Below are 15,925 nucleotides of genomic sequence, written 5' to 3'. Positions count from 1 at the left end.
GAAATTTTTCCACCTCAAGGCAACAAATGAAAAAGCTCATTAAGTCATTTTTCCACTTTAGGGTGGATACGGTCATCATTAAAATCAAGGTCAAACTGAAGAGCTAATAATTTCACATAACACAATTTGCTTTTCAGAGTAAAAATAAAGTGCAACCATATTAGGGGCAGCACTCAAATATATTGGAGCGTGTGGATATTCACCTTGAGCGAGAGCGCGCGCGCTCCTTTGTGTTGAAGGAATCGCACAATAAGGCGTCAGAGTGAGCTTGTTGACTCAGATAAAGAGGAGGTGTCGCTGTGGCAGAACGCAGCCTTTTGCGCTGAAGATAAGGCACTTGAGAGCTGAAAGCGAAGCTGCGGCCGGTGACCATCCTCACACCGAGCCAGGTCAACTCCCACTTTATCTGGTGACAGTGAGAGTGAGTGGGGGTCGCTTCAGAAATAACAGGTGAACCACTGATGGGCTTGTGCCTTTTACAGCACAGTGGTCCCATGCTTAGTACACAGGGCTGAGCATTAGAGCATTAACTGTGAAAGACACTTATTACAAGTTTACTGTATCTGCCACAAAAGGAGGAAACTTACAGCCACATGCAGCCATACAGTATGTAGTTAAATGTACTGTACAGTGGTTATTGAAGGTGAGAGGCAGAAAAATGGAGTGTGATTCCTCCTGCTGGGAGAGACCTTGCTGGAGCTGTAGACAGAAAAGCCCTTCAAATGCATCACTTAACGCCACCATCATTTAAAGTTCAGGCTGAAACGGATCCTAATTCACTTGATCAGAGTTTACAAAGTACGACTCGTGAAATTTGAATCAAACCGGGAGCGTCGGACATGCAGAACCAAGACCCGGCGGAGAAAACATTTTTCATTCAATGCATGTATGAAAAGCTTTTATTTATGAAAAGCCAATGAAGACAAATATTTGGTCTTTGGGAGGAATTTTTTCCATTGATGGGTTTTAAAACATGTGAATGAAAACGTGTCAGGGGAAAATAAGGTGTGTATATATATATAAAATATATAATGTAATCTATATAATAATCTATAATTGGTGTCCGTGGCTACGGTCTCTGCCTCTGCATCCAGCATCACATCCAGCATCCCCGGCCCCTCCACCCACCGCCCCCCCCCCCCTGCGTGCCTGACTGCCTGCCCGATCCCTCACGCTGGGTCACATGGGTGCTGTGGGTGGCGTCGCGTCCCATCGTTTCCTGCGGCTGACTGTCGGGGTGCATCAGGGTGTCGCGCGAGTCGAACGCTGACTCGCTGAGACAGCTCCGCTCTGACTGGGAGGGATCTACTGGACCGAGCACAATCTGCAACCATCGCCCTCCCACCCATCACGTACACAACCATACACTGCGGACGAGGACGAGCGTGCGAACGCGGCGGCTGTGCATTCGCTACTGAAACACATAATCGTACATCATTGCAATCCAGTATAATCACATACTGTAACTGTAGTAGGTAGAATGAGATAAGATTTGCAGGACTGACAGCCCAAAAGCCACAAATGACCCAGGAGAAGAGAGAAAAGGAAGCGGAGGACATGCAGAGGAGCCCGGCTGCTTCCGACGACCCGGATGTGGGCCTGTTATCTGGACCATGTCACAGTTTGCACCTGCACGCCATCTGTACGTGTGAGCACGTGCTCCTCATCGCTCAGGACACAAACGTGGTGATGTGCGACAAAAAAAAAAAAGAAGCCCGTTGGAAAAAAAATAAATAAAATAAAAATAGCGTGGGGATAGAACGCGGGAGCGCACGAGGAGGAACGGGAACGAAAAAACAGCGTGACAGAAGTGGGCTAACGTCGCAGAGAGTGAAGGAGAGACTGACAGACGAGAGGGTTCAAATAATAGATCGAGGCAATGACGGGGAGTCGACGCGATGCAGAGACAATGGGCACGTGCGAGGCTTTGTGTGAGGAGAGGCGCCGCTCGTCTCGCTGGTAAAAGCCTCCTCTGCAGTCACGCTTCCGTGCTGCCGCCCATCAGCCCCACACCTTCCGCGGCTCAGCCGTTCGCTTTTATCGACTACTGATTATTGAGTGGACGGGAGTGCGTTCGCGGGGTGACGCCGAAGTGCCCGCATCGATCAGCGTTCGCGCCTCCCGACGCCTCAGAGGCCGCGGACACAGCGTCCTCATCCGCTCGCGCGCACAGCTTCACCCCCGCATCGATTCCACTCCGGTTTGTTTATTTAAGGGCGAAGCCGAGAGGGATGCGACGCTCGGGTCTAATTCTACGCTGAGCGCGGCCCATTGTTTGGAGACGCAGCCGTCACATCCCACGGCCGCTGCTCCGCTGTTGTCTGGTCTGCGGTTTTTGCGTCGTCTGCAGCGCGTGCACAGGCTTTCGACTGCCCTTGATTGGTGATTCACCGATCACTGGAAGGAGAAACGCGCACCGCGAGCGTTCGCATACTTGGTCAATGAATCTAATTGTTGTCTAGTGGAAAACATTGCGTGTATATAACAAGAAAATGCTCTTATAAAATGAGCTTCACGGAGCTCTGTTTTAAGATGCACCTTCACTGCGTTAAGAAATGAATAACACAATTTATGTGTTCATTAATTAAATAATCAAAATCAAAGTAATGAAATAAGCGTATTTGGAGGGCTTTGATGTGAAAATACTGCAAGCTCAGCATCTCCCCTGCATCTTATGTGACACCAGCCTGATGCTGCCGTATGTGTGAGTGCTTCTTCTGAGTGCGCGATGACCGGGGCCCTCCTCTGAGGAGCGTCTGATTAATCTGCCTGCCCAAAAAACACAACACACGGCGACACGCGCGCTACCGTACACGATCGCTGCTCTGCGCCGGCCATTTTGCAGCGGGGACGGGAGGGGGATAATGGGAAAAAGCTGCTTCCCCGGGAACATTTCCCCATCATTTTCATAGCAACACGCACGCGGGGAGGACGATGGCGACCGAAGGCGGAATTCCCGCATCCGACGGACGTCGAGCGGAACCGCGGCTTCATCTTTCAAGTAACTGGACGTTGTTTTTCCTGAGGGGCAGGAACGTCACAGGAGCACGACCCCTTCAGGTGTGGCTCCCGAAGGGGGAAAACACAGGGAGGGGGGCGGGGGGTGGGATCCCACCAGGGATGCTGTTGCCAGGCTCCCGTGAGAATCTCCCTCTGTATTCTGGGATCATGCCCCCCCCTGTGCCGCTCACATTCCTATCAGGTCCCAGAGCATCGCTGACTGTACAGTGTGTGTGGCTATTGGTTTTTGTAGTGACTTTCTAATAAAAGGCCCGGCAACAAATGAGACGGTTTAAGGAAATCACCAGCGTGGCGTTTAATGACACGTATAGTAATACTATGTAATACCATGAGCTCGTCGCACCACCGGACATGACCTTCAATACACTGGTTCAGACAATCAAGCTCAATTATAATTGAACATTAAAGCCCAACATTTATGCAAATGTATTTTTTTAAGCAGAAACGTCTTATATTACATGTCAGAATAAAAAAAATTAATTAGGCTTGTGATAAAAAAAAAAAAAAACGCTTGTTACCCGCTGGACAAGTATCATCATCTTTTTTAATGGTGTAGCTCCTCAGACTGAGTTAAATTACAAGTGAAACACTGACATCCACATGTATGACAAACGGTCCTGCCGGCTCCGGCCTGCTCCGGCAGGGGGTTGGTCTAATCCTGTTATCAGGCCCAGCAGATGCTGTTGACAGAACAATAAAGGGGGGGGGGGTTATTATGGCAGCGAGGCTCAGAGGAGGTCATGAGCCAAACTCATCGCAGCAGCAGGATCGGTGTTTGGCTGCAAACCGGAACCAGCGCCGGTCACTCACACCGGCTCTCGCAGCCTGGACTCACTGTTTCCTAAGGGACATTTTGTGTTGTCTGCAGGGGTGAAGACATGACACCAACACGGTCTCTTTGTCTGGATGGTCAGGGACGTTAGATTGATGCACTGAGAAACATGTTGGGACTAACATCAGAATTAAAAATGCACTCATTTAAGGGGGTAAAGGTGAAGAAATGAAGGCTTCAATAGAGAAAATAGTGCAAGATGAACATCACCTCTAGCACTTGTACCTAAATGGGCTGCACAATAATTTTCTCACAATTAAAGATTATCTATGAAACTATCGTCTCATCCATTAAATTTTATTTTACATTAAAACATTTTTATAAAGAACTGGGTGGTAAAGTTATCAATTTTTTACACCGGCTGCCTGGTGCATTAAAAAAATACTGTGAATCTCTCTCTCTCTCTCTCTCTCTCTCATCTAATCACACAAGAGGCTGCAGCTTCGTGCCTCAACTTACGGAAGACATAGTATAGAATGGGAAGCAAGGGACACACACACACACACACACACACACACACACACACACACACACACACACACACGCACGTGTAAATCTGAAAAACATACTCGGTTGTAAGAGCCTGTCAGCCTTAAACGCAGGCGCTGACTCAACGCATCGACTCAACCTGCAGACATGGAACACGGGGAGCGACTGTTTCTACTGGAACGATGTACCAGGAGGAAGACGGAAACCGCACAAGCAACCCAGATATTGGTTTACTCCAGGAGGCCTGTGGCTGACATCTCCAGCCAACATAACAGAGGGGTGACACACACGTTCATTAAATAATAACATCAGGCGAGTCAGCCACGCGTGAGAGCAGGAATAACAATGACGCTGAGGAAGTGCCTTCCTCCCCTCGCTCCGACTTTCTGGTTTGTGTCCCAGTTTGACTAAATCCCATTAAAAAGGCTTTCATCTCACTGTACTTCATTACTGCCATAAACGCTGTGGCTCACCCCAGAGAGGGGCGCGGATTAGACGAGACGAGCTCATCTGAAATGTTACGCTCTCGAACCCCAGCAGCTCTTTTTTTAATAAAGGCACTTGCTCTAAATTTCCATATTGGATTATCCAAATAGACCCTCCAGTTTAGAAGGTGCCGTGAAGGTCAGGCTCGCGCTGTGTGTACAGCGGGTGTGTCACCGTGTACGCTGGACAACAGCGAACGCCTCCTGTTCGTTTCCATGCAAAAATCAAGCCACGGTCTGAAAAAGAGGAGGAGAGGGGGGAAAAAGAAGCCTCAGAGGCAGAAGCAGGGAAGGAGCTGCGTGTTGTGTGTGTGTGTGTGATTGGATGCGATGGGTCGGAGGCTTTCACACGCATTTATGAATGCTTATTTTAAGCAGAGCCCAAGCCGGGCTAATCTTTACCGCTCGCCTGAATGAGGCCGCTGATTAAAAGCTAATTATATGCTGCAGATTTGGCCCCTGGTGAAGACTCTGCTGATTTGACACAGCTTGGACCCGGGCCGGGGCGCGCGCCTGCGGGCTCTGTCCCCACGAACCGGAGCGGAGCGAGACGTCAGCCTCACGTTCGTAGCATCGGACAATTTATTGCTGTTTGTAGAATAGCGACGCTACGTTTATTAAAATAGAGTAATATTGCCACGAATTGCATGTTGCTGTATGTAAATTATTATTACATGCTATGTTTCGCTGTTTGCTAATGTAAATGTCATCATTTGTACATTATGACATATAAATAAATGTACATAAACCGTTCTCTCATGACTAATTCTCCTATAACTGGGTTCTTATTTGCTGGTTAATTACTGTATTTCTGAAACCCTTTTTAATATTTTTCAATTATTTACCTCACATTAAGTACATTTGCTAATGTTGCTTTGAAATGTCTCATGCCACTTTGCACAACCATAAATAACTATACTTAATCATCTATAGGTTTGTACACTGTTTCCATTTTATTATGATTGTACTTAAATAAAATAAATAAGCATATTGATAGATTGCTGTTCATATTACCTACAGTATTATACATATTTGTCAGATTTCTGTTGGCGTCACCATCACTTTTTTTTGTCTCTGAATCTAATTTGACTCTGACCGGCCTCTCTCTCCATCGCGCAGACAGGAGAGGGTTAATATCTGTAAATTCGGCGGGGGGAGAGGAAATAGGGTGAATCCTTCGCTGCTTGTTAGCATCTCGCCCTTGACATCATTATTCCTCTGGCATGGCAGCGGTCCACGTCTGTGACCCTCCCGCAGGAACCAGCCCCAGTGGCGCGCGGCAGCAACGCGCGCAGAAAACAATACGCCTCGCAGGCAATTGCCTACAGGGCGTCTCTCAGTCCCCGGCTATTTACGTCTGAGGCAATAACGCGGCCCGCGTTGTTCAAGTGCTTATTTTCTTAGCGAGACTGTATTACGCGCAGCAACGCACTTCACCAGAGTAGTGTGTGGAGGTAGTGTTCTAGAGGCTTCATGACATATATGTGTTTCTGAAAACAGGTAGTTTCCAACCACCTCCCACTGCTGCTGAGAACAACAGGCACGTTGTCAACAACGGGGAGAGGACAACACCACACGCTCACCTCCATGTCAAGGACGGTGCTTCACAACTGCATCGCACCTGGTCACTGCTTGTCTGCGCGTACCTGAGCAAGTGTGTGCAAACAAAGGGGATTGTGGGAGTTGTGGGCGAGGCGCCGTCCGACTGGAGGCATCTCAGCAGCTCTAGTCTCTCTCTCTCTCTGCTTCCCATTTCCTCCTCTGCCTCGCTTGCCTGTCTTAATTATTAGTGGCAGATAGAGGCAGTGGACTGGAAAATACCCATCGAGAAACAAACCCACATCTGCATATTACAGCCCCGTTTCACGTCTGCCATGAGCGAATAAATTAATACATGAATAACAATGAAAATCATCCATGAGTTGCTTCGCTTGCTCTCTAAATGGCATTGCGTGTGTGTGTGTGTGTGTGTGTGTGTGTGTGTGTGTGTGTGTGTGTGTGTGTGCTGGCCCTCACACACTCTAACTGTCTCCTTTGGCCACACTCACCAGGAAACTGGGAGGATTTGCATACAACCTCTGACAACTGGCCTTCCTGTAGTCGCCTACAGGTGGAAAGTCAGGTGGAAATGAAGGTTAGGACACAGGATCAGGATACTAAATCTACTTGTTTATAAATAATATAAAAAATGAAATAAAATATAGGGGTTTATAAAACTGAAAAATGCATAAAAAGGAAACTAATATTGTTGAAGCATATACTGTAACAAAGATAAAAGCAGCAAAATGTGTTCACAAACAAACTAGTAAAGAGAAAAGGTGAACTGACAGCAGCTGCTGCAGAAACACCACTGGCTGATTTAAAACTGATTTAAAGCTTTTGATTCTAAGTATCACCCAATTTCCATTCATTCCGCGTGATTCGCGGCTCCCGTGGCATCAGATCAACATCCCCGACGCGGGCAGACGAAAAACTCACTGACCCGCCGTGCGGCCGGTCCTGGTGTCCCATAATGCCTTGCTTCTGTTGTCAAGGCGGCGGACGTGAGCGATGGGGGCATGTGTGAACTTTGCCAACTATGAGGCAGAGCAAACTTTGAGGGGGCCATATATCATGTGTCCATCAGCAGACAGCTCTGTTTGTCTACGTCTGCTTCCCGCTCGCTCGCTCTCTCTCTCTCTCTCTCTCTCTCCCACACCGACCCCCTCTCTCTATTCAAGCTCGCCTCTCAATCTCCTTTCTAATCTTCACCCCCTCCCTCCATCCCCGTCTTGCTGATGTGATCCTTCCTCCCTTAGAACCTCCATCTTCCTTGTTCCTCGCTCTTATTTGCTTCATCACCCTCTGTCTCCCCTTTATTCCTGGCCACCCATTCCCTCTCTAACCCCCACGCTCGTCCCTGGAAACAGCTGGTAATAAGTCACTCGGCTGTAATTTTGCCTTCCTAAAAGCTTGTAATGATGGAGCTCGGTGGATGGCTAAGGTGGCGGTGAGACAAGGGGGGTCATGGGGACTCTTCCCGGCCCATAAAGAAGTCATTATATGGACCTTTCTGAGAGAGTGAGAGAGCGGCTCATCTGGGACTGTGCAGTACCTCAGGTGGTTCCATATGAAATGTACAAACCATGAAAAGTTCCCAGAATTGTTCTAAAATGCAATAAATATGAAGATTGTTGATTTGCTTTATCGTTTGTAAAAATACACTAAAAAGAAATTCATTATATAAAAAAACAAAACAAATGTAGGCATAAAATGTGTCGTATAATAATAACGTGTACAAACTAAAAGCCTTCACACACCAGAAATAATCAATGTATGCAAATACAGTAGAACAACTTGTTTTGATTTGTACTTTACGTTCCCACGTTTATTCACAGACGTTCAGGTATTAGATTAAAATCGCGACGCTTGTATTTTCACATATTAGATACGAAATACGAACATCGACCACAGGCTACAGAGGCTTTTAATAGCAACTGATGACAACGTGAAGCAGGAAGCGCTTGGCATTTTTTGGTACAAATTCCATTGGACACTGGGAGCACTGTTCTCAGACATGAGAGGCGGAAGGTAGCTGACTTTAGCTGCAAAACCAACACGAGCACAAAAATAAAGCGCAGCGGCAGAAATGCGCCCGTGCGGAAAATCCCATGCCTTTAATCCAATTCCTCACGCTTTATTAAAACGGAGCGGCGGCGACGCTCGCCGTGAACGGGAGTCTTACATTACACACACACACACACACACACACACACACACACACACACACACACACACACACACACACACACACACGCCAGATATGAGGGAATCAAGGAACGGCAGATTAAGCAATCAGACAGTACAAACAAGCAGCATCTGACAGACGGAGGTTTACAGATCCATAGGCTCCTCCTGACGTCCACCGTTTCCTCCCGTTTCCAATCTTTCAACACCTTTTAATCATCTGCTGCCAAAAAAGGAGGCGGATTCGGGCCTGTTCAGTGACCCGTTCAATCGCACCTGTGTTACTGAGAGACCATGAGTAAGTATGTGGATAGGCGTCCGCGAGGCATTTTTGTCTGGGATCCGGTATGTTTTAATTGTCTATTTTTGCCTCCAGCCGCATGTCTTCGGCCGTGATTACGGATCTAGAGGGGCCCGTCTCCCACTGAGGATCGCACGCTTTGCTGCTTATTAATGAGTCAGCGCAAGTCCAAGGCTTCAGCGTCTCCACTGAGAAAGGCAGCAGTGAATGGAGAACCACGATCTAAACACAACAGAGAGGCTAAAAACAAGAATGTGACACTTATTTTACACAAAACGCTCCATAACTGAAACTTTGATTATAATAAAACACATTTTTAACATTTTAAATATTCATCTAGAGTCACAGGTCTTTGTGTTGACATGATTATTATCATTTCAAGGCTCAAAATGAAGGAACGAAAAGACAGCAAAATATCTTTGCTTTCATCTGTTCGACCGTGGAATTGTGGAGAATAGAGCTTGTGGTTTTTGTTCTCGTTAAAAGCTTCTGCTGAACTTTTAGGAGCATCGCCGTCTTTTTCGCTGAGTCGACATACAGCCAGCGTTCGTCATCACAACAGAACCATGAAAAATAGAAATAGATCTCCTGTGTTTGACATACAGTAGCTCACTTTATCATCAAGGATCATCAAGGATATTTCAATTTTACCTAATTATCACCTCGATCTTAAAATGCTTGTATAAAAACCAACAGGCTAACATTCACAGTGCATTTTAATAGCATATTTATAAACAATGGAACCCAAACATCTGGACGCCTCCTCTCCATCCAGACCTGTCAGCAACTCTTCACATAATAATCTGCATGATGATGGTATGAAATTGCTTCATCATTGACACGCTCGCCTTTTCCAAAGACCTGGCCTTGCCACATGTTTCACATCCACGCCAGAAGAAGGGAGAGGAGAGAGAGAGGGGGAGGGACGAGCGAGACGGGAAAGAGCCTGGACCCACTGTCAGCTCAGTGAAGCAGGGAGGAAGGGAAACACTCGCTGACATGGAGATGATGCGCTTGGAGAAACACACATGCGCACACACACAACACCGACTTAGAGAACATTGTTCATCATGTAACCTATGAGCATGTGAACATCCCAACCAGAAAGAAGGGGGGGGGGGGCTTCACATGAGCACAGGCACACCAGAAAAACGAGCAAGAGATGTTTATGGCTCCATATAGTGTAAGAAGTGACGCACACACACACACACACACACACACACACACACACACACACCAGAGGAGCTGTGGTGGAGCTGAGGACACAGTGGGGCTGGCAGCCTGGGGGAGTCAGCAGAAGGTGAGCCGAGATAAGGCTGTGTGATTGTGACTGCATGTCACAGAAAATCTGCACAGCACAACAGTTCAGCCTCACACACACACACACACACACACACACACACACACACACACACACACACACACACAAGCAAACAAAACACGGCGCAGCATCGCGTAAACACGCGGCCACAACGTTTCCTATACGCACTGTGCATCACCTCCAGCGCTGAACCACAGTGGGAATGTCAGGCTCGACGGCGCATGCCCTTTGCGTTTGACACAGTTTGTGGTACATTAAAGAATTCATACAGAGTCGTACAGTTTGCTTTGCTTCATCTAACACCGAGCCGAGCTGAAAGAGTCGGGGCAGCGGGTGGTTCTGTAACTGAAAGCATGGAAATGACCACGTCTGCTTAGGGATAATGGCTCCTCTCCTGTACTGTATAGTACAAAGATATAAAAATATCTATATAAAAATGAAGCCATACGACAGCAATGACATTCTGATACTTTAGACAAGTCTTTGTCATGTGTGTGTGTCTATTGTCAGATAAAACTACAGGTTTGAGAGCTTCTGCCTGCTGCCTATAGCAGCCTATTAGATCCTGCACAGCCCTGAATTAAACCAACGTTCACCCGTGCACAATTCTGAAACAAAACCCAGACAACACAAAACGGCAGGAACCATTAAAGATGGGTTGATGCACCGTATGTGCAAAAATCAAAGCCAGTTAAAGTCAACGTGTTCAGAAACGGCTCTTTTACAAATGTTTTGAACAGCTCATTTTTACCAGTCACACGCTGATGGAGCCTGAACCATGAAGTAAGATGCGCCTTTCACAGAATCCTTGATTTTAAATTAGTAGTGTTATTTATAATAAATAAAACATGTGCACACAGCATACTTGTGCTGTAGCTTTATCTTATTAACATGATATCTGATAGTTGTGATTTTATTACCATATAAAAATCAGAATTAAACGAAACCAGGCCTCGTCCAAGAACCATCGTGAACAGAATCTGGGGTCACGAGCTCAGAATGAACTCAAATGAAATGAACATTCGTTCACCATCTTATGTTTAGTGCAGCCTAAATATTAACAGCTGTCAGACTGGTTTTTACATACATAGACTGGTTTTTGTACAGTGCGGAGCTCATGCTGGCATTGTTTCCCTGTTTTCTATGTGGGTATCATGTTCGCAGGCCAGAGGGAAGGAAGAACAAACGCCAGACCGAGAGTTAGAATGAGTCGAACTTAAGTGAGAGACTGATTCCCTCGCAGCGAAGTCCTTATCGATTCTGTGACCAGAATGACAAAATGTCCAACTTCACCCCGGCCGTATCACTCCCAGGAATACAACCATCAAACACAACCAGCACTTAATTAGTTTCTCACTCACTGCCTTCACTCGGCTCCGCGCGTGTGTGTGCGTGTGTGTGTGTGTGTGTGTGTGTGTGTGTCCCCTTAGCCCAAGGCTCTGTCTGAACACATTTCAGCAAATACAATCCAATTTGTTGAACTTCTACTGAATGAAATGGGAGCGCATGCCTTGGCTCACGCCGTCTGGTGACAGCGTGGTGTGAGCAGTGTGTGGGATTGTGTTAATCTCCATCGCCTTATTGTGCGAGACACTGTTACAGCATCCAGTGAAACCAGGAAACTTTCTCCAAGGTTGTGCGTTTCCACACAGTTTCTGGGCCACGCGCGTCCTCAGCCTACCTGCGCTGCTTGGCACTTTGCCATTGCTGATTTGCTTCAGCCTCTTCTGGTGGGACTTCCCGTTGTAGTGGATCTGAGCCTGTGCGGCCGAGTTGAGTTGGATGTTGCAGACCCCGCACAGCGTGTAGCTCCGCTGCTTCCGCTCCCGCTTGGCTCTGCAGTAGGCGGGCGGCGTGGCGCCCCCTGGCGGCGGCTCGTCCGCCACTGCGCCGTCACCGTGCGGGTCGCAGCAAAGCTCGCCGTCCATCGGATCGTCCCGTCCGCCGCCGAACCCCCTGTGGTCCGGCTCGGTGTTTGACGGAGCTGAGGGGCTGAACGGCCGTTTCATACCTGTGATCAAGAAAGAGACCTGGTAAATAAAAAATAAAAGCTATTTATACAGGGGTGGAAGAATGAATGAATGAATGAATGAATGAGATTCAGGGGGCGGCCGTTCAAAGTTATCCTCAAACATTAGTGCAGAATCTGACCTTGCTCTAGTCCGCCTTAGTCACGATTGTCATCTCTATCTAACCACACTCATGAAAACAGCTGGAAAGTCGCTGGCTGAACAAAGTGACCGTCCAAGGAGCAGAGGTCCTGGGCTGCATCGATGCGCCACTTGGGGGAGACAGAGAGCCACAGCCTGGCTGTGGAAGGACCAGCGTGGTCCCTCGTTCACTGACACTTGTGACGTCTCCTCGTGCTCTGCAGACTGAGGCTAAACGAACGGCTGGAGCATGTGTACTGTAGACCTCCACCAAGCGAAAGGGGAAAAGACCCGAGAGGAAATAGCTGCGCTGACATGAAAGCTAAACAAGGTCGGATATAATGCAGGAGAGGAGCATCTCTACAAATGTGCACGGCAGTTCATCCAGTGAGAGGGAGGAGTTGCCTGCTTCATTCCCAGCTACTGTCCCTATAAATAAACCAAAGGTAGGTCTGCAGCACCTCTGTTAAGGACTGAGACTCCGAAAACACACACAGCTGTGCGTTTCCGCCGCCGGCTGTACGTAAACACCCAAAGCGCTCAGAGACAAGCGCACACACAGAGATCAGCTTTAAGTAGACACACACACACACGCACACACACACACACACACACACACACACACACACACACACACACACACACACACACACACACACAGTGCTCAAAAAACACATTAGGGCGAGGAGCTTCCATGAAAGCTGCTATTCATGTTGCCAATCTGGGAGCACTCAAGAGGCTCCATCAGATGTTTTCTCAAAAGCTTTGAGCCACGCTGCTCTTTGGCACCAAGCGAAAAAAAAAAAAAAAAAAAAAAAAAAGCCTCTCTGTGGTTCTTAACCGCACAACCTCCTCACACTCCTGCCAAACGACTCAGTGGACTAGCCCAAACTATTATGACTGTAAAATCACAGCTCAATGGAGCCTGACCAACGCAACGTACAGCATGCAGCATGTTCCACTTCCACCCTTCACCCATTAACAACAGCTGGACCTCGTGCGTGTCGTTTGGTGACGTGTGACAGTTGAATGTCCAAAATAACCAACACACCACAGAGAACTAACTGACCATTTGTTGAAAGGCCTGACAAGGCTTTTTCCACATAATTCAACTTCATGGAGGGCGAACCAGGCAAACCACATTCATGTTTATTAGCTCCAAATCCTCACGCTGAATGGAGGCTTGCGAGGAGGCTTTTCACCTGCGAGTGTGTGGGGATGTTTGAAGACAAGAACCTCTGCTGGGCCTGCACACAGAGATCAAGGCTGAACAGGACATGATACACACACACACACACACACACACACACACACACACACACACACACACACACACACACACACACACACACGCTCTTATCTTGGCACACGAGAACGATCAATCACCGCTGTTATATCGTTGACAGACCAGGCTTCACCCAGCATAAAATTTCTATTTACAATCTGGGGTCTGGTGGTGCTCACTGATCCTGAAATACTAGAGCGCTTTCCACAGCTCAGGCTAGCGCTAACCACGACCCACCTCCAAGAACGCCCCCACCCATCGATGGTGGCCAGGGTTGGTGCAGTAAGAGGGAGAGGGAGCTGCTTCCACACATATTGGGGAAGGGGGGGGGGGGGGGGGGGGTCTGGGGTACACGTCAGCAGGACACAGACATACTTACACAGATCACATAAAAATCTGTCAGGGAGACGCGTGCACGCGTCTGTGTGTGCAGCCAGCGAGCGAACGCATGAATAAACAGAAGCATTCAGACTGGACTAAATATAAACTCTGCTGCCCAGAGCGCACGCACTGACCTCAGCAATATAAACACAATCAACAAAATATGAAATCCCCCTCAAGCCAACAAAGATCGCACACACACACACACACACACACACACACACACACACACACACACACACACACACACACACACACACACACACACACACACACACACACACACACAGGGGTTTATAGGCATCTAATACTAACACTTAGATGCACAAATGCCAGTCAGACATCATCAGCCCTGACAGTGAGGCCTGTAGCCATAGAACTGCAGACGGGGGTATTTTGTTCATGTGATGTGCATCAGACAAGAGGACTAAACCTTTACTGACAATCACGCAGAGCTCAGGGCCCTTCGCCGCGTCAGGTGAGCGATGGCGGCGAGACAGAAGGAGACGTGGAAACGAGAGCGAGAGCGACGGCAGACAGAGGACTGGATGCGAACACAAAGGCCAGTGAATAATTGGCATCATCAAAGCATCATTACTGTCATCAGCGCATTGTTATCACCGCCGCGGCGGATCGAGCCGGAGCGTCGCGGAGCTTTATGTCCAGCGCATCGGGGTCGATTATGTCAAGTCCAGGTCTCGGTTCAATTATGAGGCTAATTATGCAGGAATCTGTTGAATATGGAAACGGGGAGTTTAACTGCAACGTGGCTTCGGGGAGTCAAAAGATGGGGGCGAGTGTTTGTGGTCCCGGTCGCCCTCGAGTCTGAGCCGCCAGCAAATAGGAAGCGAGCGGCGTGAATTGATGTGTTTGCTCTAATCTCTGTTTGCAGCAGCTTTCAGGCATCGCATTCATCCAGCGCGCGCGTGTGTGTGTGTGTGTGTGTGTGTGTGTGTGTGTAGGTTTATTTCAGGGCGCGTACAGTATTAATGGTGCGCTGCTGTTGTTTTTTTACACAGTATCACACTGATCCTTACACTATACTGTAGTTTAGTATTTAGCTGGTGTGTGCAGATGCTCTCTGCTCATTGACTGCATGTGAGTCCACCTGTGCAAAAACAACCACCACAGACAAAGCCTCTGATTGGGCCTTTTTCTGGCCCACAACTGCTGGAGGTGGACTTCCAGCATCTTATGCTGTTTTCCTATTCAAAGTGTCCTCAGGGAGCAGCTGTTAATGTGCGCAGGGCCCTCTGGGATGGCGTGAAAAAGAGCAGCGGCCTCCTTCATCTGCTCACTTGTGCAGACGCGCACGGAGTGATGGAGACGCGTGGGCAGCGCGTCACGGACGCGGGATTCTGTTCCGACCGCTGCGTTTCCGGGCACTTCCCGTCGTACGGCCTGGACCGTGCACCACATCAAGGGCGGCTCGCGGCGTTTCACAGGGAGCTTAACAATTCACAAAACGCACACAACCGCGGCGCTGAATGCTCCGGCTTCACCCAGTGTGGCCCCATTCATTTTTCAACCACTAAAAACAGACCTGCCCAGTTTTTGCACTCTTGTCCAAACATGTGTTTGCCCCACGTGTGCTAAAGTTAGCCCAAGCAAGAAAACAGACCCGCATTCGCCTTGTTCACATTTGACCACAGGCTAAACTGGGGGACCGGCCCTGCAGGAGTAACCACACACACATGGGAGAGGTTCCATTCAACACTGGGTATACTTAGACCCAGACAAACCCACACTCAGCCACAGTCACAACATCCACTACGTCAGTCGGCTCTACACAGCGAAGGCACAATCTTCATCCTACAACATATTTTACAATCGACTAAACAACACAGCGAGAGCTGGATGTGGAAGAAATGCTAAATCAGCTGTTTACGAGCAGAAATAAATCCAATTAACTTTTAAATGAGATGCTTTATTCC

At 48.1% G+C, this 15,925-nt stretch overlaps 1 protein-coding gene across 1 annotated transcript in view; it reads right to left on the bottom strand.

The window, feature by feature from the left end:
* Positions 1 to 15,925, bottom strand: part of znf385c (zinc finger protein 385C) — an 89,465-nt gene that overhangs the window by 58,303 nt on the left and 15,237 nt on the right. The window contains exon 2 of the mRNA XM_029159574.3: positions 11,857 to 12,186. Coding sequence (XP_029015407.1) covers positions 11,857 to 12,184 — 328 coding nt within the window. The 5' untranslated portion in view covers positions 12,185 to 12,186. The remainder of the gene's footprint in view (positions 1 to 11,856; positions 12,187 to 15,925) is intronic.

The sequence above is a fragment of the Betta splendens genome, chromosome 8 (genome assembly GCF_900634795.4).
Source record: "Betta splendens chromosome 8, fBetSpl5.4, whole genome shotgun sequence".
In the NCBI taxonomy this organism is placed as follows: Eukaryota; Metazoa; Chordata; class Actinopteri; order Anabantiformes; family Osphronemidae; genus Betta; species Betta splendens.
This window is presented reverse-complemented; position numbering and strand designations above follow the sequence as displayed.